Source organism: Odontesthes bonariensis, chromosome 17, assembly GCF_027942865.1.
Source record: "Odontesthes bonariensis isolate fOdoBon6 chromosome 17, fOdoBon6.hap1, whole genome shotgun sequence".
Lineage (NCBI taxonomy): Eukaryota > Metazoa > Chordata > Actinopteri > Atheriniformes > Atherinopsidae > Odontesthes > Odontesthes bonariensis.
Genome location: NC_134522.1, coordinates 5,283,123 through 5,309,744, shown reverse-complemented (window position 1 = coordinate 5,309,744; position 26,622 = coordinate 5,283,123). Strand labels below are relative to the sequence as shown.

At 42.8% G+C, this 26,622-nt stretch overlaps 1 protein-coding gene across 12 annotated transcripts in view; it reads left to right on the top strand.

Annotated features, from left to right (window-relative positions):
- kiaa1109 (KIAA1109 ortholog) overlaps positions 1–26,622 on the top strand; it is a 140,672-nt gene extending 114,050 nt beyond the window's left edge. For 10 of the 12 annotated variants that reach the window (XM_075447490.1, XM_075447496.1, XM_075447493.1 and 7 more), the window contains 21 exons: positions 636–904; positions 2,662–2,877; positions 2,966–3,146; positions 4,233–4,422; positions 4,953–5,114; positions 5,218–5,357; positions 5,467–5,662; positions 10,342–10,542; positions 10,983–11,159; positions 13,522–13,659; positions 14,533–14,778; positions 14,873–15,026; positions 16,296–16,453; positions 17,618–17,807; positions 17,910–18,127; positions 19,788–20,039; positions 20,124–20,327; positions 21,762–21,956; positions 23,036–23,170; positions 23,696–23,867; positions 25,729–26,622. In XM_075447490.1, coding sequence (XP_075303605.1) covers positions 636–904; positions 2,662–2,877; positions 2,966–3,146; positions 4,233–4,422; positions 4,953–5,114; positions 5,218–5,357; positions 5,467–5,662; positions 10,342–10,542; positions 10,983–11,159; positions 13,522–13,659; positions 14,533–14,778; positions 14,873–15,026; positions 16,296–16,453; positions 17,618–17,807; positions 17,910–18,127; positions 19,788–20,039; positions 20,124–20,327; positions 21,762–21,956; positions 23,036–23,170; positions 23,696–23,867; positions 25,729–25,945 — 4,011 coding nt within the window. In that variant the 3' untranslated portion in view covers positions 25,946–26,622. The remainder of the gene's footprint in view (positions 1–635; positions 905–2,661; positions 2,878–2,965; positions 3,147–4,232; positions 4,423–4,952; positions 5,115–5,217; positions 5,358–5,466; positions 5,663–10,341; positions 10,543–10,982; positions 11,160–13,521; positions 13,660–14,532; positions 14,779–14,872; positions 15,027–16,295; positions 16,454–17,617; positions 17,808–17,909; positions 18,128–19,787; positions 20,040–20,123; positions 20,328–21,761; positions 21,957–23,035; positions 23,171–23,695; positions 23,868–25,728) is intronic. The other 2 variants (XM_075447498.1, XM_075447495.1) reach the window with 2 other exon arrangements.

The window sequence follows — 26,622 nt, the reverse complement described above, 5'->3', positions numbered from 1 at the left end:
CGCCGTCACCCCCCCCCCCCACACACACACACGCCGAACTGCTGCAGGCTGTAGTGCTCGGATGTGCAGATAGAAAAACCTCTAAACTCAACTGAGAGATTTGTGTTAACCCCTTAACGCCTGAATTTCTATAGCTGTATATAAAAAAATGTTTTGTGTGTGTTTTAGCCTTTAAGTAGATGGTAAATAATGCTGAGATTATTTATTTTTTGTGCAAAAGTGAAATTAATAGAGTCAATTTGGTATGTTTGGTATGTTGCTTATTTGCAACACCAGGCACAATGGTCAATAATAAGATAACAACAACACAGTAATATAACAGTGAAAAAACAATGTTTTTTATTCACCCTTTTTTTTTTTTTACATATTAATTTATATAAATCTGCAACAGGAAATAAGTCCGTCACTTTGCGGTCGTAGTGAATATGGACTAACCGGCGTTGGGGGAATAAAGATGCTATCTCAGCTGGTTGATTGAGTCAAACGGTTTGTAGCATATATGCAAATATAGGCGTTAAGGGGTTTTAAAGCTGAATGACGAGCACTACCTCCTCCAGAGTTCGGGGTTCCTTGGCTGGGTTTCATGTTATTTCCGATCCCCCTCTGTGAGTTTGACTCTCTGTCCTTCTGTGAAGTTTCCTGAGGAGACTGAGGTGGATCTGTTGTCGGTCACCATCGACGAACCATCCCATCCCCATCATCACCTTCACCTTCATTCTCCATCTGCTGCCGAGGGCCAGCTGTCAGTGCTCAGCGCCCCCGCCACCCCTGCCGTCTTCTCACCCACCATTCCCTTCCAGCACGATGACATGAGGCGCGACGACCTTTCCTCCTCCTCCTCCGAGGACTCCGAGAAGGAAGACGACTTTGAGCGGGAGAGAGCGCCGAGCTACCGCCGGCCCGTGTGAGTTGTTTTTTCTTTTTCTTTTTTTTCTTTAGGGACCGAGCAGTGAAACTGCAAGGATCCTATTGTATCTGTAGGAGTTCTTTCTTCTTATTCTTTGCAAAAGGTGCTCGAAAACTCAGGAAATTTTGCGAGCGCCACCTGCCAGTCGACGACATGAAAGAATCTAAACTTTATATTTTTGGGAGTCGCTCATTGACTCTGTAGCGCCCCCTACGATGCTTAAAAATGGCCCCCGCATTGGGGTTAGTTTCACGTGGGACGACAAAATTCGGTACACTCATTCATCATGCCCAGACGCAAAAAAAAGTCTCATGCCGCCATGGTCCCACGTCCACAGGAAGGCGGCCATTTTGGATGGAAAGTGAGTTTTGGTGCCATTTTTGGCCGATTCCACGCCTTGCATATGATCGAACTCGTCCTACAGATTTAATGCTACAGACTTCAAACTTGGCCAGGTTACTCTTAAGACATGGGGGGGGGGGAATGATTGGGCAACTTTTTCAAAACTTAAATGGTGTGCTCGTGGCGACGCCTCAAAGTTTGATGACTCGCCATCACTCGCCATAAAAAATGAAGTCGCTTATAACTCCCACATACATTATCCAATCTGTCCCAAACTCCATACGGTGACTGCTGGACCCAGCCTGAACGCGTACATATAAAATAGTGACATCCACCTACAGCGCCACCTGCTGGTGGTTGGAAACGTCTTTTTTTTTTTTTTGCCGCACCTCGCATTTGATCGAACTCCTCCTACAGATTTAATGCTACAGACTTCAAACGTGGCCAGGTTACTCTTAAGACATGGGGGGAAAAAATCATGGAGAAACTTTTCCAAACTGAACGGTGTGGGCGTGGCCAGGCGGTGAAAATCGTGTGATGGCGTTTGTGATTTTAAAGCCTTATCATCATCACAAAGTCATGAAACTTGGCACACAAGTCCACCCTGTCGACCTCGTACGTATGTAAAGTGTATCGTGTGTGGGCGGAGCTAAATGGCTCAGTGGCGCCCCCTAGAAATGTTCAAAAACCCCTCCGCATTGGGGTTATTATGTGCTCGTACGTACGCAGAGGGTATCGTGCGTGTGGGCAGAGCTACGCAACTGCGGCGTCCAGCGCGTGCCCCGACGTGCGCACATCTCGGTCCCGCATACAGCTGCTTGCAGCTTTCTAGTTTACAAATGTTTTCCCATTCATCCCCAGATATGACCAAATCCCGCTTCCCTTTCCCATTTGCATTTAATATGCAGACTGTTCGAATTCGGGGAGTCTTGAAGACCTTTTGTATCATCTAGATATTAATTTCTTTCCACTCCCAGATTTATAAATTGAAACAGAAATCTTCAGGATATCACTACTCTGGTCCTCTATCAAAATTGTATGAAATCGATTCCTTACTTGGAGGAATCTAAAAAAAAATCCTGCCTCTCTAAATCATATTCCTTTTTGAGTCAAAAACCATTGTGTATAAAGCAACAGTAAGCCATGAGTCCCTTTTTTGTCCACATTTTAAATCTATTTTCTGTCCTATTTGGAATAAAATCCATGTCATAAGCACACCAACGTAATATGTCTTCCGCACCCTTTAATTTGTATTTCCTAACTACCTTTTGGCAGGTTTTTAGTGTTACATTTATCCAGGGGTTATTCTTTTTGTGAGTTGTTTTTTCTTGCGATGAAAGTCGGATCAAAGCTCTGAAACGTTCGTCTTTTTTCCTAAAACCGTCCTCTTTTTCTTTTTTTCGGCTCCTCAGCCCAGCGACTCACAAGAAGTCCTCTGGCTTTTCTGCCGTGAGTCAGCTGTTCAGCGAGCGCTGGCCGAGCACGGCAGCCGGCCGCAGCTTCGGCGGCCCGGCGACCGAGAGAAACATCGACTTCGAGCTGGATGTCCGCGTGGAGATCGACAGCGGGAAGTGTGTCCTTCACCAAACCACCCAGCAGCCCGAGCACGAGGACGTTTCCCTCAGGAGGTGCACGAAAAGGCTCATTCCTCGCCGTGAAACGTGTTTCCGACTCACTTTTCCTGCATTAACGATGTTTCCTGTCCCCTAAATACAGGAGCTGTGAGCGCAGCCTAAAGAATCTGGACCAGGAGTCTCCCCCCAAGAAGAAGAAGCTGCAGAACACCTACACCTCCACCACCCAACTCCTCGCCGGAAAGAAATGCCCCTCCTCTTTGCAGACCAAATCCAACGACATGGAGACCACAGTCTTCTACATTCCAGGAGTGGACGTTAAGGTCAGCCTCTCCCTCGGCCTCCAGGTCGCAGACTTGGGCTGTGTTCGAAACCGCATACTTCGCCTACTAACTTTTTGAGTTAGTATGTGAGTTTGAGTAAGCGAGAAGTTCCCGGATGCATACTAGACTCTCTGAAATGTTGGGTATGCATCATGAGGTTACTACTCGTACTCAAACTACCCAAGATGCAACGTAACGTGACGTCGCCGATCGTCATTTCCTGTCAAAACGGCAGTTTCAAGCTAGCTACAACGAGGGTAGGTTCACTTCCTGTTTTCAAAACAAAAGCACCAATTGTATGGTAATGGCTTTCCCTATGATAAAAGGCAACGGGTATTTTATTTTGTGAAAATAACAGGAAGTGCGTTGCTCACTGCGGCTAGCTTTAGTAGCGCCGAATTTGTGGGAACAAAATTGTAAACAGCCGGTATTTTGTCAGGTTTTCAACACGTTGGGGATCTAAACGACTACTTTCTCACCTGAAAATGTTTCAAATGTTGCTAAAGTTTACAGAGTTTAGAGCTTAAGGGAAATCAGCTTCAGGCCGGCTGATTTCGGCTCGGGCAGGAGAGAAATGCATTGTGGGTAAACGCTCTGCATACTGTCTGATCGATGAGTATGTAGTATGGAAGTATGTAGTATGCGGTTTCGAACACAGCCATAGTCGGACCTTTTTGGTCAACTACTTCCACGTTTTGGGAGGAAAATGTGAGTCCAGTTTCAGCTTTCGTGGATCTCTTCGACTACACTCATTTCTGCTCAGTTTCCATCATCAGTTTTCTGGCGGTTAGCAACTAGCTTAGAGGTACGTTTCCGCGAACTGGTGGACTGGAGTGTGAAATGTTGTCGCCTGAAAATGTTTCAAATGTTGCTAAAGTTTACAGAGTTTAGAGCTTAAGGGAAATCAGCTTCAGGCCGGCTGATTTCGGCTCGGGCAGGAGCGAAATGCATTGTGGGTAAACGCTCTGCATACTGTCTGATCGATAAGTATGCAGTATGTAGTATGGAAGTATGTAGTATGCGGTTTCGAACACAGCCATGTTGTTTGTGTGCTTCACATCACTCATTCTTTAACTTCTCCTGCAGTTGCACTACAACTCCAAGACCCTGAAGACTGAGTCGCCCAACGCCTCGCGTGGATCCTCCCTCCCCCGCACCCTCTCCAAAGAGTCCAAGCTGTATGGTATGAAAGATAGCGGCCCTCCGAACCCTCCCAATGCTGTCCAAAGCAAGACTAACTCGCTCCTACCTCCCCCGCCCCCACCCATCCCGTCAGGTACTGAGCATTCCCTTGTTTTAATTGCATGCCTTCGCACCGACACTAGAGGCCTGCGGCACTCCCATCTGATGTGGACCCACCCAATCAAATCCATGCGCCCCCCCCCCCTCCCTCTCTTATTTAAAGGCATGAACATAGAGGGCACCTTTGATCAAACTGTTCAAATTGGCTGTACTTTTCCTCTATGCACACGAAATATGACCTTAAATGATCCAGGCGTAGTTAGACAAAACAATTAGCCTGGGAAAGCAGGTGCAACATTGTTTGGCTGATCCAGAGAACATGACGTTATTATTGAAAACGGAGGGGGGGGGGCATATTCCTTTCTCTAAATACCCGGCTATGTGTAAATGTGGCCTGAGATTCCTCCAGCTTGTTCTTGAGCTTCGAGCTAACAAAAATATAACCCGAACCCACAAAGACGGAACCAAAATACTGATTCCAGTTTGTTTTAAGGTTGAAAAACGAAGCGTTTTTTGGACGTATAACCCAGGCTGCGGATGACTAACTTTCCTGTGTTTCTGCAGCTAAAGGTAAAGGCAGTGGGGGGGTGAAGACGGCCAAGCTGTACGCCTGGGTGGCCCTTCAGACTCTGCCAGAGGAGATGGTCATCAGCCCCTGTCTGCTGGACTTCCTGGAGAAAGCCCTGGAGACCATCCCCATCACTCCTGTGGACAGGAACTACGCCGGTTGGTCTCCTTCTGGTCTGATCCGAGTGGTCTGAACACTGAATAATGCTTCTGTTCCCGACGTGCACGCTAAACTTTGATGTGTTTGTGTGCATGTGATCAGCCGTGGCCACCCAGGAGGAGGACATGGGTCAGTTCGACACGGTGGAACAGCTGGAGGAATCCACCACCTCGCTGGTTTCCTCGTCCACGTCGGCCTACTCCTCCTTCCCCGTGGACGTGGTGGTCTACGTCAGAGTCCAGGTACTGATCCACTCCCTGGGATCCGTATTGGCCCAACTCTTGGGCCTTGTTTCCACGGGAACGGTGAAGAACTCAATCTCCTAACATCCTGCTTCCCGTTTGTCTGTAGCCCTCCCAGATCCGCTTCAGCTGCCTGCCCATGTCCAGGGTGGAGTGCATGCTGAAGCTGCCCTCTTTGGACCTGGTCTTCTCCTCCAACCGCGGAGAACTGGAGACCCCGACGGCGGCCCACACCACAGAGGGACCCCACCCGCCCTCCTCCACTCCACCCGGGCAGCACGTCCCTAAAGTACCTCCCAGCAAAGGTGAGCAGACTGTGGCGCTCTTACCTCTAAAACCTGTGGCTGTGTTCAAAAGCACATACTGCATACTGCATACTACATACTGCATACTGCATACTACATACTGCATACTGCATACTACATACTGCATACTGCATACTACATACTGCATACTACATATTGCATACTACATACTTCTTACTGCATACTACATACTTCATACTACATACTACATGCTGCATACTACATACTGCATACTACATACTGCATACTACATACTGCATACTACATACTGCATACTGCATACTGCATACTACATACTGCATACTGCATACTACATACTGCATACGACATACTGCATACTACATACTGCATACTGCATACTACATACTGCATACTACATACTTCATACTACATACTACATACTGCATACTACATACTACATGCTGCATACTACATGCTGCATACTGCATACTACATACTGCATACTACATACTGCATACTACATACTGCATACTACATACTTCATACTGCATACGAAATACTACATACTACATACTACATACTGCATACTGCATACTACATACTTCCATATTACATACTACATACTGCATACTTACATACTGCATACGAAATACTACATACTACATACTGCATACTACATACTACATACTGCATACTACATACTACATACTGCATGCTACATACTACATACTTACATACTGCATACTACATACTGCATACTACATACTTACATACTGCATACTACATACTACATACTGCATACTACATACTACATACTTCCATACTACATACTACATTCTTCCATACTACATACTTCCATACTGCATACTTGCATACTACATACTTCTCTATTACATACTTCCATACTACATACTACATACTTCCATACTGCATACTTCCATACTACATACTTCCATACTACATAGTGCATACTACATACTACATACTACATACTTACATACTGCATACTACATACTGCATACTGCATACTACATACTACATACTTACATACTACATACTACATACTACATACTGCATACTACATACTTCCATACTACATACTTCCATACTGCATACTTCCATACTGCATACTACATACTGCATACTGCATACTACATACTACATACTTACATACTGCATACTACATACTACATACTGCATACTACATTCTTCCATACTACATACTTCCATACTGCATACTTCCATACTGCATACTGCATACTACATACTTCTCTATTACATACTTCCATACTACATACTACATACTTCCATACTGCATACTTCCATACTACATAGTGCATACTACATACTGCATACTACATACTACATACTGCATACGACATACTACATACTACATACTGCATACTTCATACTGCATACTTCATACTGCATACTGCATACTACATACTACATACTGCATACTACATACTGCATACGACATACTACATACTGCATACTACATACTTCATACTGCATACTACATACTTCATATTACATACTGCATACTACATACTTCATACTACATACTGCATACGACATACTACATACTACATACTGCATACTACATACTTCATACTGCATACTACATACTTCATATTACATACTGCATACTACATACTTCATACTACATACTGCATACGACATACTACATACTACATACTGCATACTACATACTACATACTTACATACTACATACTTCATACTACATACTGCATACTACATACTTCATGCTGCATACTACATACTGCATACGACATACTACATACTGCATACGACATACTGCATACTACATACTACATACTACATACTGCATACTACATACTGCATACTGCATACTACATACTGCATACTACATACTACATACTGCATACTACATACTGCATACTACATACTTCATACTACATACTACATGCTGCATACTACATACTGCATACTGCATACTACATACTGCATACTACATACTTCATACTGCATACTACATACGAAATACTACATACTACATACTTTATACTACATACTGCATACTACATACTACATACTTCCATATTACATACTACATATTACATACTTACATACTGCATACTACATACTACATACTTCCATACTACAGACTACATACTTCCATACTACATACTACATTCTTCCATATTACATACTACATATTTCCATACTACATACTACATATTTCCAAACTACATACTTCCATACTACATACTTCCATACTGCATACTTCCATACTGCATACTTCCATACTACATAGTGCATACTGCATACTGCATACTGCATACTACATACTGCATACTACATACTACATACTACATACTGCATACTTCCATACTACATACTGCATACTACATACTGCATACGACATACTACATACTACATACTGCATACTACATACTTCATACTGCATACATCCATACTGCATACTTCCATACTACATAGTGCATACTACATACTGCATACTGCATACTACATACTGCATACTACATACTACATACTACATACTGCATACTTCCATACTACATACTGCATACTACATACTGCATATGACATACTACATACTACATACTGCATACTACATACTTCATACTGCATACTACATACTTCATACTACATACTGCATACTTCCATACTACATACTGCATACTACATACTGCATACGATATACTACATACTACATACTTCATACTACATACTTCATACTGCATACTACATACTGCATACTACATACTACATACTGCATACTACATACTACATACTGCATACTACATACTGCATACTACTTACTGCATACTACATACTTCATACTGCATACTACATACTGCATACTACATACTACATACTGCATACTACATACTGCATACTACATACTGCATACTACATGCTACATACTACATACTTCCATACTTCCATACTACATACTACATACTTCCATACTACATACTACATACTTCCATACTACATACTACATTCTTCCATACTACATACTGCATACTGCATACTACATACTTCCATACTACATACTACATTCTTCCATACTACATACTTCCATACTGCATACTTCCATACTTCTCTATTACATACTTCCATACGACATACTTCCATACTGCATACTTCCATACTTCTCTACTACATTTCTTCCATACTACATACTTCCATACTGCATACTTCCATACTTCTCAATTACATACTTCCATACTGCATACTTCCATACTACATACTTCCATACTACATAGTGCATACTACATACTGCATACTATATACTTCCATACTACATACTTCCATACTGCATACTTCCATACTGCATACTACATTCTTCCATACTACATACTTCCATACTTCTATTACATACTTCCATACTACATACTACATACTTCCATACTGCATACTTCCATACTACATACTTCCATACTACATACTACATTCTTCCATACTACATACTTCCATACTGCATACTTCCATACTTCTCTACTACATACTTCCATACTGCATACTTCCATACTACATACTTCCATACTACATACTTCCATACTACATACTTCCATACTGCATACTTCCATACTGCATACTTCCATACTACATACTTCCATACTGCATACTACATTCTTCCATATTACATACTTCCATACTGCATACTTCCATACTGCATACTACATTCTTCCATATTACATACTTCCATACTGCATACTTCCATACTGCATACTTCCATACTGCATACTTCCATACTACATACTTCCATACTGCATACTTCCATATTACATACTTCCATACTGCATACTTCCATACTACATACTTCCATACTGCATACTTCCATATTACATACTTCCATACTGCATACTTCCATACTGCATACTACATACTTCCATACTGCATACTTCCATACTGCATACTTCCATACTGCATACTTCCATACTACATACTTCCATACTACATTCTTCCATATTACATACTTCCATACTGCATACTTCCATACTGCATACTACATACTTCCATACTGCATACTTCCATACTGCATACTTCCATACTGCATACTACATACTTCCATACTGCATACTTCCATACTGCATACTTCCATACTGCATACTTCCATACTGCATACTGCATACTTCCATACTGCATACTTCCATACTGCATACTTCCATACTGCATACTTCCATACTGCATACTTCCATACTACATACTTCCATACTGCATACTTCCACACTACATACTTCCATACTACATACTTCCATACTACATACTTCCATACTACATACTTCCATACTACATACTTCCATACTGCATACTTCCATACTACATACTTCCATACTGCATACTACATTCTTCCATATTACATACTTCCATACTACATACTTCCATCGACGTCACATTACGTTGCATCTTGGGTAGTTTGAGTATGAGTAGTAACCTCATGATGCATACCCAACATTTCGGAGAATTTAGTATGACTCCGGGAACTTCTCACTTACTCAAACTCGCATACTAACTCAAAAAGTTAGTATGAGTAACTGGAGAAGTATGCGGTTTCGAACACAGCCCGTGTCTCATATGACCCTTTTTCCAGACGTAAAAACCTTCATTCCGGTTTGCTTCCTCCTCTAAATGTTAAATATTTTATTTATTTCTGCTGCTAAGCGTTGGACTGACTGCTTTGCGTCCTTCTCTCCTCCCTCCAGCGTCCCCGTTGCTGGGCAGCCCTCTGGGCAGGAGCCGCCACAGCAGCAGCCAGTCCGACCTCACCGGGCCCCCCATTAACTCCTCGGGCCTCAGCTTCACCGCCTGCATGTCAGACTTCTCCCTCTACGTCTTCCACCCCTACGGCGCCGGGAAGCAGAAATCTGCAGTCACAGGCTTGCCTCCAGGCCCAGGCCAGCTAGGTATGAAAAAACTTAATTTAATGTGATTCCACTAATGTTTCTGAGCTGCAGTTTGTCTGAAATAAGTTCATAGAAGACAGGACTCATATAAAACAACTGGGACTGAAGCAGTTCCCCAAGCCACCTATTTTTAGCCATTTTTTTCCCATAAAACGGAGCCTAATTTCTGTTGAAATGTTACCAGAAGCATCATGTTCTCCTTAATGTGCCTGTAAGCTCTTCAGGTGTCGTATTAACTGATGTTATTCTGATTCAGTGTTGCCAAGTTTCCTCTTTCTCATCCAATTAATCGTTGGAATAGTCGATAGAACACTTTATCACCTGAATAATCATTCTCCGCGGCCTTAAAAATAACCCAAACGTACTTCTTAAGGTCAGCTGATGCACGGTGTTGTGATTCAGTGAGTTCCACGGTGGTCAAACGTGTTTTTTTTCTGAAGGTACGGTAGACGAGGAGCCGTCCTCGGTGACGGGGAGAAAAGACTCTCTGAGCATCAACCTGGAGTTTGTGAAGGTCAGCTTGTCCAGGATGAGGCGCACCGGAGGTCCCACCTTCATCGAGAGTTTCATTCCCGCCAAAGGTGGCAAGATGGACACCACCCTCATCAACATCTCAGGTACACAAAGACTTTCCTCCGCGAGGCAAACGGGACGACGGACGTTAGTTAGGGCTTGAAAACTCATTGTTCGGCTCCTGAGGAGTCTGTAAAACCTTTTAAAGGAGCTAAAAAAAAATATATATATATATATATATATATATATATATATTTTTTTTTTTTTTTTTTTAATACTCTATTTATTGTTTTTTCAGTTGTAAGTGTACAAACATTAGAAAAACAAAACAAAAAAAATCCCACCCCAAACTAACACGATCGCTGCAATATGTATCTCTACATATATATAAATATATATATATATCCATGCATACACCATTATATACGCATACATACACGTACAAAATCAGCAAGATGACAGGAGACGGGTAAGTGAATCGTGTGTTTGAAATAAACAAAATGAAACAATGTGAAAAGCAGTCGGCCCTGCTCTTCCAGGGACAGATGATCAGTTAAAGTTTCAGTAAGAAGGAACTCGATGGTTCCCAGATCCTCCAAAACTCGTCTGATTTATGGTTAAGGTCATGAGTCAACTTCTCAAGAGGAATAAGAGCAGAAATCTGTGTTAACCACATGTTGACCACCTCAGCAAAATACATTTTTTAGCCAGAAATAAAAGAATCATCAACAAAGACTTGGTATCTGCGTCAAAGAGATGCAGATGGTTGTGTTAGAAACTACATACTGCATACTACCATACTTCCATACTGCATACTACCATACTTCCATACTATGTACTACATACTTCCATACTACATACTGCCATACTGCATACTACCTTACTTCCATACTATGTACTACATACTTCCATACTATGTACTACATACTTCCATACTATATACTGCATACTTCCATAATATGTACTACATCCTTCCATACTATATACTGCATACTTCCATACTACGTACTGCATACTTCCATACTATGTACTACATACTTCCATACTATATACTGCATACTTCCATACTATGTACTACATACTTCCATACTATGTACTACATACTTCCATACTATATACTGCATACTTCCATACTATGTACTACATACTTCCATACTATGTACTACATACTTCCATACTATATACTACATACTTCCATACTACATACTGCCATACTGCATACTTCCATACTATGTACTACATACTTCCATACTATATACTACATACTTCCATACTACGTACTTCCATACTGCATACTACATACTGATCGATCAGACAGTATTCAGAGCGTTTACCCACAATGCATTTCGCTCCTGCCCGAGCCGAAATCAGCCGGCCTGAAGCTGATTTCCCTTAAGCTCTAAACTCTGTAAACTTTAGCAACATTTGAAACATTTTCAGGCGAGAAAGTAGTCGTTTAGATCCCCAACGTGTTGAAAACCTGACAAAATACCGGCTGTTTACAATTTTGTTCCCATGAATTCGGCGCTACAAAAGCTAGCCGCAGTGAGCTAACGCACTTCCTGTTATTTTCACAAAATAAAATACCCGTTGCCTTTTATCATAGGGAAAGCCATTACGATAAAAAAGGTGCTTTTGTTTTGAAAACAGGAAGTGAACCTACCCTCGTTGTAGCTAGCTTGAAACTGCCGTTTTGACAGGAAATGACGATCGGCGACGTCACGTTACGTTGCATCTTGGGTAGTTTGAGTATGAGTAGTAACCTCGTGATGCATACCCAACATTTCGGAGAATCTAGTATGCATTCGGGAAAAAAAGTTAGTAGGAGTAGTATGAGAAGTATGCATATTCGACTGAGGAGACAGAAAGAGGAAGTCAGCAAAAAAAATTTACCAGTGACCTCCTGGATTACAGAGTGTACCCCCTTCCAGAAAGTTCGGATACGGTCACATGACCAAAACATATGAATAAATGTCCCTTTATGTATTTTTAACAAAGGTCAGAGGTGCCAGGAAACATTCTCTGGAGGCAAACGGGTGTGTAATAGGTTCTAAAACAAACCTTAAAGTTCTGTTCATGTATAGAGATTGAGGTACATTTAGGGAAAACGCCGCTACAGATCTTGTCCCAGTCAACAGGATAGAACGTCACCTCCAGATCGCGTTCCCATAACAGCTTCAAAGAGTCATAGCTTGAAGAATCAAAATAAAGAAGTGAAACATAAATATTTGAAATTAGTCTTTTGAGAGACTTAACCAAAATTATTATGCTTTCCAATTCGGACAATCCCTCAGAAGGGACCCTGTAAAATGACGAATTTGAAGATATTTGTAAAAATCTTTGTGAGGAATATTAAAATCTTGCTCAAATGATTTAACAGAGTTGGAGTCCAACAGGTCCATAATGTTAGATGCCCACTCCATCAAACCAACACTAAAAGAGCTAAATTTGTTATTCCCTCCTCAGCTGTCTGCGACATCGGCTCGGCTTCCTTCAAGTACGACATGAGACGTCTGAGCGAGATCCTGGCTTTCCCGAGAGCCTGGTACCGGCGCAGCATCGCCAGGCGGCTCTTCCTGGGAGACCAGACCATCATCCTCCCAGGTGGATTGTTCTCTCCTAACGTGACTTAATTATTAAACATTAGGGCTGGGCGAGTTAACTCGTTATTATCGCGTTAACTCGTTAATTATTTAACGCCGATAAATATTTTATCGCGCATTAACGCAGTTTTTTTTTTCACCCTCAAAATTTTTTTTTTTTTTTTTCAATTAATTTATTATTGTAAAAGTCTGTTGCTCACAGGCTTTTATTTTGTAAAAGTCTGTTGCTCACAGGCTTTTATTCTGTAAAAGTCTGCTGCTGTCTGCTGTGGAACAGGAAAAGAAAGTAATCGGCGGATCCACCAAACGTGGAGAAGGGTACGGAACTTTTACTCGGCCATTTTCATGTTAAAGTTCTTCCAGACGGCGGAGTCGACAGAACCAAAGTCATCTGTAAACACTGCCAAGTTGAATTGTCTTCTCAGCGTAGTAGTTCCAGTCTAAAATATCACTTAAAGGCAAAACACACAACTGATAGCAGCAAGTCATTCAAGGAAACAGACAGTGGAGCGAGGCTTCTACATAAAAACTACAGAAAGATGCTGATGTTAAAAGTGTGTTTGCACAACAAATGTTATGGCACTTTCATTCATATGGCAGCACATTTAAAATAAAGCTAAATGCTAAAAGCTATACACTACTTTTGGATTCATTTTTGGATTTTGCGTACAAATGCGATTAATCACGATTAATCAGGGAAATCATGTGATTAATTAGATTAAACATTTTAATCGTTGCCCAGCCCTAAAAAATAAGATGCAGAAGTTGCAGAATAATTCTGACCTGGACCGTTATTAACAGTTATTACAGTTATTAAAGTTATTAACGTGCCCTTTCATCGCTTCACGTCTCTTAATCCTTGACCTCGCTGCAGCCTCCGGTCCCGCCACCCCCGACTCGGCTGAAAACGTCACCCAGCACTTGTCCCCCGAGTCCAGCCGGAAAGCCTACTGGGGGACCTGGGACCGCAGCACCGGGGCGCAGCACCTCCCCCAGTCCCCGAGCGTCTTCTCAGAGCACTCCGCCGGCAGCAACATGTCCCCAGGCGGCCTGGGCCACCTCAAGTCTCCGGCGCCGGGTCGCACCCGCAGCGTGTCGGACTCCTCGGCTCCCCGCAGGGGTAAAACTCAAGCAACCCTGCAACAACTCTGTTTTTAAAAGATCTTCCCCCGTTCATCTTTTGCTGATTTTTATTTATTTTTTTTTTTCCCCAGATTCGGTGACTAAAACGTCCACTCCTGCCTTCGGTAAGAACGGGAAGGCAGCGGGTCCGCAGGGGTCTCCCTGGGAGACGCTGGTGGTGTTCGCCATCAACCTGAAACAACTCACCGTCCAGATGAACATGAGCAACGTCATGGGCAACAACACGTGAGTGTGACATAAATGTGTCGGACGTGATGTGAAAAAAGCTCCTTTTTCTGTTCCTGGAAGCATTTATTACAGAGAAACTCATCCATGCGTTCATCTCCAGCAGACTCCATCACTGTAACGCTCTTTTAACTGGACTTCCCAAAAAGAGCATTAAACATCTGCAGCTCATCCAGAACGCTGCTGCTGGAGTTTTAACCCGGACTAAGAGATCTGAACACATCACAGCAGCTTTAAAATCTTTACTCTGGCTTCCAGTCAGTCACAGAATAGATTTTAAAAGCCTGCTGATGGTTTACAATCTGTGATGTGTTCAGAGAATATAAACCCAGCAGAGCTCTGAGATCCAAGGACTCAGGTCAGCTGGTCCAGTCCAGAGTCCAGACTAAACATGGAGAAGCAGCATTTAGCTGTTGTGCTGCAAACAAGTGGAACAAACTGCCAGTGGAGATTAAACTTTCACCAAATGGAGACATTTTTGAATCCAGGTTAAAAACATTTCTGTTCTCATGTGTCTGAGCGAGTGGCCATGACTTGTGGAGTCCCCCAGGGGTCAATTCTTGGACCTCTTCTGTTTAACTTGTATATGCTCCCTTTGGGTCAGATATTGCAGAACTTTCACATCAATTATCACAGTTATGCAGACGATACACAACTTTATGTTGTTGTTTCTTTATTATTCTCTTTATGTATGTTTCTCTTTTATTCTTTTATGTATTTTTAATGCTTCTTCCACTCCCTGCTGCAATGCTTTTATTTTATGTGAAGCACTTTGAACTGTTTTGTACATGAAATGTGCTACAAATAAATTTGATTTGATTTGATTTGATTACGGAGTCTGAACTGAAAACTGTGTCAAACTGGACACAATATGTCCCCTCTGTAGTAAAAAGAAACACCAACTTTGCTCGTTGACGGGCGCACAGAAAGCTGAAACTCGTGTTTTCTTCTCAGACTCTCAGAAGCAGCTGAGGAAGAAACCTCAGATTAATACGACCTTAAAGTTTAAAAGTTAAAGTTTAACTCTGTTTGTTTCATGATACTTCTGAAACTGTCGGTGTGAACAAACTAAACTGTGATCGAGGCCGATAAAGACAGAAACTAACGTTGTGATGGTGTTATTTGCCTGGTTTCTGTTTTGTGGGTTTCATGTCATCACAAACATCTGATCCCACTTCAGTAAAAACCCGTTGAGCTGCGATTTAAATCATTAAATCAACACCGATGACGACAAAGAAGCCGATAAATGACGCTGTGTTTCCCCTGCAGCTGGACGACCAGCGGGCTGAAGAGTCAGGGACGGCTTTCTGTCGGCAGCAACCGCGACCGAGAGATCAGCATGTCTGTCGGGCTCGGCCGCTCCAAGCTGGACTCCAAGGGCGGCGTGGTGGGTGGCAACATCGACGTGAACACCCTGGAGATGGTCTGTGAGTGAACCAATCTGCTGTTTCTCTGCGACTCGCTGAGTCCTCGGGGCTAATGAAAACACTTTATTCAAAGCATCTGAATAAATCAGCGTCGTCTTCCATAAACCTTCTGATTGAATATGATTTAAGTTGTGTGCAGACTCGCTGAATGTGCTCATTTACTCAGAAAACCACAGTGAAGTCGCCCCTCATTTCTTTCTTTAATCTTTTAAGGTGGTCTTGATCAATAGTTCTCCAGCTTTCTGAGACTCTTTCAGAGTTTTTCTTTGGATTTTTTTTGCTTTTCCACTCATTTTTCAGTCCAGGAATGTGTTTTTTCTTCTTTGTTAAGCCACTTAACGCTGAGCTGTGAACCATTCAGGCAGGAAAAAGGCTCCTAACTCAAGGGATGAACCAGTGTTGTGTCCAACTTAGCAAAGAAGCCGTTTTAAACCGGATCTTTAGGCACTTTGTTCGCAGCACCTCCAGTGAATGTGAAAAACAGGACTTTATATCACCAAACGGGAATAAAATTCCCTCAGATTTGGAGTCATACGAGCAACAAAAATTTATTAGATTTTTTTTTTTTTACATTAATTTACTCAACAGAAACAGACATTTAATTATAATTTCTTCTATAACAATTAATGTCCAACTACATTTGTATGACTTTGACAGCCATATTAAGTATTTTATGTGGTTTTTGAAGCATTTTGGTCATGAGACACCTTTTATTTCTTTATATTTTGCATCCAAGCAGCTTAAGTGATCTTCAGCAATAGTTTCAACACTTTCTGAAGGTCTTTCAACATTTTTCTTTGGACAATTTCTGCGTTTTCACTCATCTTCAGTCCAGTTTTTTCTTTGTTAAGCCACTTAACTCTGACCTGTGAACCATTCAGGCAGGAAAAAGGCTCCTAACTCAAGGGATGAACCAGTGTTGTGTCCACACAGAAACAGACAACTTAGTAAAGAAGCCATTTTTTCCTTTTGTTTACACACAAAATGAAAAGAGAATTACAGAGGGATTTCAGGATATCTGCTTTCATTTCCTAGGAAATCAAAATACACTGTCCATAGCCTAAAAAAAGAAAGAAATGATGGGCGTCTCACTTCTGTCAGACCCCGAATATTCTCCAAAAATGTGTAAATGTTTTCCGTGTCTGTGATGTTTGTCGTTCGCAGCCCACATCTCCGAGCACCCGAACCAGCAGCCCAGCCACAAGATCCAGATCACCCTGGGCTCCACGGAGGCGCGCGTGGACTACATGGGCTCCAGCATCCTGATGGGCGTGTTCAGCAACGCCGACCTGAAGCTGCAGGACGAGTGGAAGGTCAACCTGTGCAGCGTGGACACCAGCATCTCAGAGAAAAGGTGAGCTCACGCTCCCTGCTACACTCACTCTTTCTTAGTTTAGTTATCAGCTAATCCACGGCTCCAAATATCTGCCCCCCCCCCCCCTCCGTGTCCTTCCAGTGTGATTTTCGTCCACGGGGACCTGCAGTGGGACATCTTCCAGGTGATCATCTCACGCTCCACCACGCCGGACCTCATAAAGATCGGCATGAAGCTGCAGGAGTTTTTCACGCAGCAGTTCGACACCAGCAAGCGAGCCCTGTCCACGTGGGGCCCCGGCCCCTACCTGCCCCCCAAGACCCCCATCATCAACGCCGAGAAGGGATCCGCGGAGCTTTGTAAGCATCCCTTCCTGTTTTAACCTGTTTTAACCTATTTTAACCCAGCAGGTTGTCCTCGGCGATTGTTCAGGTTACAGGAAGCAAAACATTTGTAATTCTAATAAGTAGGGCTGGGCAACGATTAAAATGTTTAATCTAATTAATCACATGATTTCCCTGATTAATCGCGATTAATCGCATTTGTACGCAGAATCCAAAAAGGAATCCAAAAGTAGTGTATAGCTTTTAGCATTTAGCTTTATTTTAAATGTGCTGCCATATGAATGAAAGTGCCATAACATTTGTTGTGCAAACACACTTTTAACATCAGCATCTTTCTGTAGTTTTTATCTAGAAGCCTCGCTCCACTGTCTGTTTCCTTGAATGACTTGCTGCTATCAGTTGTGTGTTTTGCCTTTAAGTGATATTTTAGACTGGAACTACTACGCTGAGAAGACAATTCAACTTGGCAGTGTTTACAGGTGACTTTGGTTCTGTCGACTCCGCCGTCTGGAAGAACTTTAACATGAAAATGGCCGAGTAAAAGTTCCGTACCCTTCTCCACGTTTGGTGGATCCGCCGATTACTTTCTTTTCCTGTTCCACAGCAGACAGCAGCAGACTTTTACAGAATAAAAGCCTGTGAGCAACAGACTTTTACAGAATAAAAGCCTGTGAGCAACAGACTTTTACAGAATAAAAGCCTGTGAGCAACAGACTTTTACAGAATAAAAGCCTGTGAGCAACAGACTTTTACAAAATAAAAGCCTGTGAGCAACAGACTTTTACAAAATAAAAGCCTGTGAGCAACAGACTTTTACAAAATAAAAGCCTGTGAGCAGCAGACTTTTACAAAATAAAAGCCTGTGAGCAACAGACTTTTACAAAATAAAAGCCTGTGAGCAACAGACTTTTACAAAATAAAAGCCTGTGAGCAGCAGACTTTTACAGAATAAAAGCCTGTGAGCAGCAGACTTTTACAGAATAAAAGCCTGTGAGCAACAGACTTTTACAAAATAAAAGCCTGTGAGCAACAGACTTTTACAAAATAAAAGCCTGTGAGCGACAGACTTTTACAAAATAAAAGCCTGTGAGCGACAGACTTTTACAAAATAAAAGCCTGTGAGCAACAGACTTTTACAAAATAAAAGCCTGTGAGCGACAGACTTTTACAAAATAAAAGCCTTTGAGCAACAGACTTTTACAAAATAAAAGCCTGTGAGCGACAGACTTTTACAAAATAAAAGCCTGTGAGCAACAGACTTTTACAAAAATAAAAGCCTGTGAGCGACAGACTTTTACAAAATAAAAGCCTGTGAGCGACAGACTTTTACAAAATAAAAGCCTGTGAGCGACAGACTTTTACAAAATAAAAGCCTGTGAGCAACAGACTTTTACAAAATAAAAGCCTGTGAGCGACAGACTTTTACAAAATAAAAGCCTGTGAGCAACAGACTTTTACAAAATAAGAGCCTGTGAGCCACAGACTTTTACAAAATAAAATAAATGATAAAACCTTCGTTAATGCGCGATAAAATATTTGGTTAACGCGATAATAACGAGTTAAGTCGCCCAGCCCTAGTAATCAGAAATAAAAGAAGCAGAAGAATAGATTTAAAGGTCACGTGGCGATTTAAAAACAACCCTAAAACCTGAGCCGTTTACCCTCTCTCGCGCAGACATGGACGCCGCCCATCACCGCCATTGGCCCGGGGTGCTGAAGGTCATTGCCGGCTGCCACATCTCCCTCTTCCAGATGCCTCTGCCCGAGGACGCCGTGCAGCTGGGCGGGTCGATGAGTCTCCACGGCAACCACATGACGCTGGCCTGCTTCCACGGGCCCAACTTCCGCTCCAAGTCGTGGGCGCTGTTCCACCTGGAGGAGCCCAACATCGCCTTCTGGACGGAGGCGCAGAAGATCTGGGAGGACGGTGAGACCAAACGGGAAGCTGGAAACCAGCACGCTTTGTGCTCTTTAATCTTCACTCACCGGCTCGTGTTACTTCTCCTCTCAGGCTCCAAAGACGAGTCCACCTACATCGTGCAGACGCTGGACTTCCACCTCGGACACAACACTATGGTGACGAAGCCGTGCGGCGCCCTGGAAAGCCCGATGGCCACCATAACCAAAATCACCCGCCGGCGGCATGAAAACCCTCCACACGGCGTGGCCACGGTCAAAGAATGGTTCAACTACGTCACTGCCATGAGGAATGAAGGTAATCATCGGCTTTTTCAGTCCTTTCTGGGCCGTATAGAAGCAGCATTTAGCTGTTATGCTGCAAACAAGTGGAACAAACTGCCAGTGGACATTAAACTTTCACCAAATGGAGACATTTTTAAATCCAGGTTAAAAACATTTCTGTTCTCATGTGTCTATGCATGAAATCTGCACGATATCTTTGAACTTATCTGGACTGTTGCTTGTTTTTAAATAAATTTAAATGATTTTATTTGTTTCTCTTTATATTCTTTTATGTATTTTTAATGCTTCTTCCACTCCCTGCTGCAATGCTTTTATTTCATGTGCAGCACTTTGAATTGTTTTGTACATGAAATGTGCTACAAATAATTTGATTTGATATTTGGAATAAATGCAAAGTTTTAACCAACATCTTCAACTTCTCCCCTTTTAACATAAATTTTTAGCGCACACTGTACATTTTGATGGATTCATACTGTTATTTATTCAGTGGAAGCAGCGGAAGCCACTCAGGTTAATGCAGCCGGGGCTCTAAAATGGCATCAAATATTAAATGTTTAAGCTAAGAATGAGTTTTAGCTTGATGTAGCTCATTAAGAGGCCAGATGGAGAAATTATTTGACCGCTTTTTGCAGCAGCTGCCGGTTATCTGGGATGTAAACGGGGCGCAGGTGGCGTTTAACCCAGCTGAGGGAGCGCGAACGTGACCTTAAACCTGTTTTTATCTCTGGTTTCAGAGCTTAAACCCGTTTTTATCTCTGGTTTCAGACCTTAAACCCCTTTTTATCTCTGGTTTCAGAGCTTAAACCCCTTTTTATCTCTGGTTTCAGAGCTTAAACCCCTTTTTATCTCTGGTTTCAGAGCTTAAACCCGTTTTTATCTCTGGTTTCAGAGCTTAAACCCCTTTTTATCTCTGGTTTCAGAGCTTAAACCCCTTTTTATCTCTGGTTTCAGAGCTTAAACCCCTTTTTATCTCTGGTTTCAGAGCTTAAACCCGTTTTTATCTCTGGTTTCAGAGCTTAAACCCCTTTTTATCTCTGGTTTCAGAGCTTAAACCCCTTTTTATCTCTGGTTTCAGAGCTTAAACCCCTTTTTATCTCTGGTTTCAGAGCTTAAACCCGTTTTTATCTCTGGTTTCAGAGCTTAAACCCGTTTTTATCTCTGGTTTCAGACCTTAAACCCCTTTTTATCTCTGGTTTCAGAGCTTAAACCCCTTTTTATCTCTGGTTTCAGAGCTTAAACCCCTTTTTATCTTTGGTTTCAGAGCTTAAACCCCTTTTTATCTCTGGTTTCAGAGCTTAAACCCCTTTTTATCTCTGGTTTCAGAGCTTAAACCCGTTTTTATCTCTGGTTTCAGAGCTTAAACCCGTTTTTATCTCTGGTTTCAGAGCTTAAACCCGTTTTTATCTCTGGTTTCAGAGCTTAAACCCGTTTTTATCTCTGGTTTCAGAGCTCAACCTGCTCAGGAATGTGGAGGCCAACAACCAGGAGAGCGGAGTGGCTGCCAAGAGCTCCAGTCTGCTGAGCAGCTTCCGCAGCTCCTCCAGCTACAACCATGAAACGGAGACCATCTTCGCACTTCCCAGAATGCAGCTGGACTTTAAGTCCAGTCACGTGCAAGATCCGGACGAGCCGTCGCTCACGGGTAGGAAGCTTTCAGTGATGTCACTCTGTGTGAGGTTTCATATTTCCTCCAATAACTCGAATAAGTCGATTACAAAAGATATCGATGACCTTTGGCCGTGACCTGGAGCCGTGACCTTTGGCCGTGACCTTTGGCCGTGACCTGGGGCCGTGACCTTTGGCCGTGACCTGGGGCCGTGACCTATGGGGATGACCTATGACCGTGACCTTGGGCCGCACCGATACCACTTGTTTGCAAACCGATACGATACCGATACTTGGATCCGAGTACCGATGCCGATACTTCTACCACAAACAGAATGCAATGAATTGGAAGACAGGTTTCGGTCTCACCAACCTAACCACACCGTTCCCGATTAGCTCGACATCTCCCCGAGCCGCCAATGTAAAAAAAATACAACAAAAATGACAAGCCACCCTCTTGATGCAATAAATTGGTATCGGTTAACTTTAACGAGTAAGAGTATATTAGAATAGTATCGGCCCGATACCAGTATCGGTATTGGTACATCCCTAGCCGTGACCTTGGGCCTGGTTATTCCCAGCAGGAAACCAGGGGAAGATGATGGGTCGTGACTGGTCATCCTGTCGTGTTTTTGGGTCAAAGCATCCGATGAAAGTTGGGCATCTTCTCCTGGTGGAGAGCCCCCTTCAGAGGGCGGCCATTTTCATTTTCACAGACCGTTTCAGCTTTGTCGGCGTCACATTATCGATAATAATCACCGATAATATCTACTGAGCCCCGGACGCTCTTCCCTTCGTGGAACGGTCAGATAGTTGGTTCCCAGTAAAAGAAGACGTCACCAGCACCTTTCTGACATTTTCAACTGGAAGCTCAACGCAGGAAGTCAAAATCAGTCTGTTTCCACGCTCAAACAAGACAGATGCAGCTCCTTCATCCGGTCTTAAAGAGCCTTAAAGAGCTCCTAAAAAAGGTTTTTCTTATCAGATGGAGACAGAAACCAACTCAAGTTAGCCTCTTTCTGAGCTTTTCTACCTTAGAATGTGCATGAAAAACAGAATTTTATTCCAGTTGTTGGTCTGGTTTCCGTCTCATTTCTTTCTCTTTGTTTGTTCCAGACTCCAATAGCAAACCCAAAGTGGAGTGCAGCGTGGTGACGGAGTTCACCGACCACATCTGCGTCACCATGGACGCCGAGCTGATCATGTTTCTCCACGACCTGGTGTCGGCCTACCTGAAAGAGAAGGAGAAAGGTTTTTGTCACTCAGTTTTTCACTCATTCGGGGAGAACACAAAGACTTTTGTCTCTTTTTATTCGCAACTGCCCACAAATTCATGACTCATCTGGGCACAAAAAAAACAAGAAAGTGACTCATCCTGCGGCCCAATAGGAGATCACGAGTGGCGCACATCTGTTTGTTTGCTGCTGGACGCGTTTCAGAGCCGAGTGTTGTTTTCACACCCAGCAGGGAGGTCGGGGAGCTTTTTAATGGGTTTCACGTCGCCACAAAGGAGCGAACGAGCAGGTCTTTGTGCTCCACGACAATTAAAACAGGGCCGAGGCTCCGTTGTGTTGCAGAAAAGAGAGCCTGAAGCTTTTCATCCGTGTTTGATTAATCCCGGTTAATTAACGGCGTGCAGGCAGGTGTTTGGATCTATACCATCAAGGTGGTTTTAATGAATTTGTGCCGCGCTCTGGGTGGTTGTGTTTAAAAGGAAAACACAAGGGCAGTGGAGTGTTTCAAAGCAACAACCTGATTGCCTTTTCTTTTCTTCAGCTCTGTTCGCCCCCCGGATGTTTGCGGCTCGGCCGGGGCAGAAGAGCCCCACCGCCCTGCACGACGAAAGCTCCACGGACGCGGACGCGGACAAGGACGACGGCATCAACTACACCACGGTGGACTGGAGAGAGTTCATGTGCAACACCTGGCACCTGGAACCGACTCTCAGGTCAGCGCCGCGGTTCGGTTCGGTGAACTTTGGTGTGAACCGAGCTGCTTTCTAACGAGTGTAAAGTAAAGTAGTTCATTAAGAAAGCTGCGACATCGGGGCCTTAAAGTCTGTCGGCTTTCTTTTTGAAGACGCTTCCTCCAAACGGGGGGTTCGGTGTCGATGCCTGAATGCATCGGCTCGAACAAACATCATTCGACCCGTTTCGTTCCACTTTATGATGCAGCTTGGCCTTTAACTGACTCTGGGACGCCAGTGATCATTGGCTGTGTTCTAAACCGCATTATACATACTTCTCCTACTAACGTTTCGAGTTAGTATGCGAGTTTTAGTAAGCGAGAAGTTCCTGGATGCATAATAGATTCTCCGAAATGTTGGGTATGCATCATGAGGTTACTACTCATACTCAAACTACCCAAGATGCAACGTAACGTGACATCGCCGATCGTCATTTCCTGTCAAAACGGCAGTTTCAAGCTAGCTACAACGAGGGTAGGTTCACTTCCTGTTTTCAAAACAAAAGCACCAATTGTATGGTAATGGCTTTCCCTATGATAAAAGGCAACGGGTATTTTATTTTGTGAAAATAACCGGAAGTGCGTTGCTCACTGCGGCTAGCTTTAGTAGCGCCGAATTCGTGGGAACAAAATGGTAAACAGCCGGTATTTTGTCAGGTTTTCAACACGTTGGGGATCTAAACGACTACTTTCTCTCCTGAAAATGTTTCAAATGTTGCTAAAGTTTACAGAGTTTAGAGCTTAAGAGAAATCAGCTTCAGGCCGGCTGATTTCGGCTCAGGCAGGAGCGAAATGCATTATGGGTAAACGCTCTGCATACTGTCTGATCGATGAGTATGTAGTATGCGGTTTTGAACACAGCCTAAGATTAGCCTTTCTCTGCCCTAAAGTGCCGTTAACGCATGAATTAAACAAATGCAGTTCCTCACGTTGAACACAAGGGGGTGTAATCTTTAAATCAAACAGAATTACAGACGAATAGAGAAACAACGTGTTAAAATGACTAATTACCACACCGTTAACAGTTCATGAACCGTGTCAGATAAAATCCAAACTACCTGAACAGGGTTTTTATGTTAGAAAATGCGGACGAGTTCCAAATGTAACAGCAAAACGGATCCAAAGGGATTCAGAATTCATTTATTAATCGATACCATTGAAGGATAATTAGATGCCGCTCTTACAAATCCTTATTTCAGCACAAAAATGTTTAATGTTATTCAATTGGTGTGATTTTAATGCACTTTATTTCATCAAACTGGACAGAAATAAACACTAAGATTAGCCTTTCTCTGCACTAAAGTGACGTTTCCATCTGAATTAAACAAATGCAGTTCCTCACGTTGAACACAAGGGGGTGTAATCTTTAAATCAAACAGAATTACAGACGTATAGAAAAACAACGTGTTAAAATGACTAATTTACGCTGTTACCAGATAAAATCCAAACTACCTGAACAGGGTTTTTATGTTAGAAAATGCGGACGAGTTCCAAATGTAACAGCAAAATGGACCCGAAGTGATTCAGAATTCATTTATTAATCGATACCATTGAAGGATAATTAGATGCCGCTCTTAAAAATCCGTATTTCAGCACAAATTTTTTTTTAATTTTATTAAATTGGTGAGATTTAATGCCCTTTTTCCAATAAAGTGGACATAAATTCGCACTAAGATTAGCCTCTCTGCCCTAAAGTGACGTTTCCATCTGAATTAAACAAATGCAGTTCCTCACGTTGAACACAAGGGGGTGTAATCTGCATTTTATCCAGAATAACACGCCAATTAAATGCGTATGTGGACTTCTGATTGTGGTTCTGATGCTGACAACTCCCCTCATTTCAGGCTCATCTCCTGGACGGGGCGTAAGATCGACCCCGTTGGCGTGGACTACATCCTGCAGAAACTGGGCTTCCACCACGCCAGGACCACGATTCCCAAGTGGCTGCAGAGGGGCGTGATGGACCCGCTGGACAAGGTGCTGTCGGTGCTCATCAAGAAGCTGGGCACCGCCCTGCAGGACGAGAAGGAGAAGAAAGGCCGAGACAAAGAGGAACACTGAGGAAACCAAACGGCTAACACTGGAATCAGCAACCACTACTGTACGATAGCCCACACGCTAAAACCCTGCGAGTTTCTGCGTAGTTGTTTACCGTCGGGCTCGCCAGCTAGCGGCTCCGACTGAAGCGTTTTGCACCAATCTTCTTTTCTGTACATTTTGAACAAAGTAGCTAACGTTGCGATGACTCGACCGCTTTAAACACCTCGTCCACCCGTTGTAAATGACCCGACTGAAACCGCTTGAACGTTTGATTTAAAGCTTACCGGTAGCTCATGAGAAATGACTTCTTAAACCATTGCCTTTTCTTTGTTTCCCATGGAACACGTGGTAGGTATGCTTTATGTAATTCTAGCGTAGCTTTTTGTGATATTTAAGAACAATTTGATGACATGTTCTTGATTTTTTTTTTTTTTTTTTCTTTTCCACACGAACAAGTTGATTGCCGGGAGGCTGCAGCACGTCACCGGCTCAGTGTCGAGGATGATTGTAATTATAATTTAAACCGAGATCATTATTTATGGGTACGTGGAATGCAAAGTCAATATAATGTTGTAGCTTGGTGTGTCAAGCTTCTTTTTGTCTTTTTTAATCCACACAGTAGAACCTGTGTACATAGTTAAATTTCTTAAATGTGTTGATTTCTTAACTTAATTAAACTGTTTCCATTCAGTTTTAAA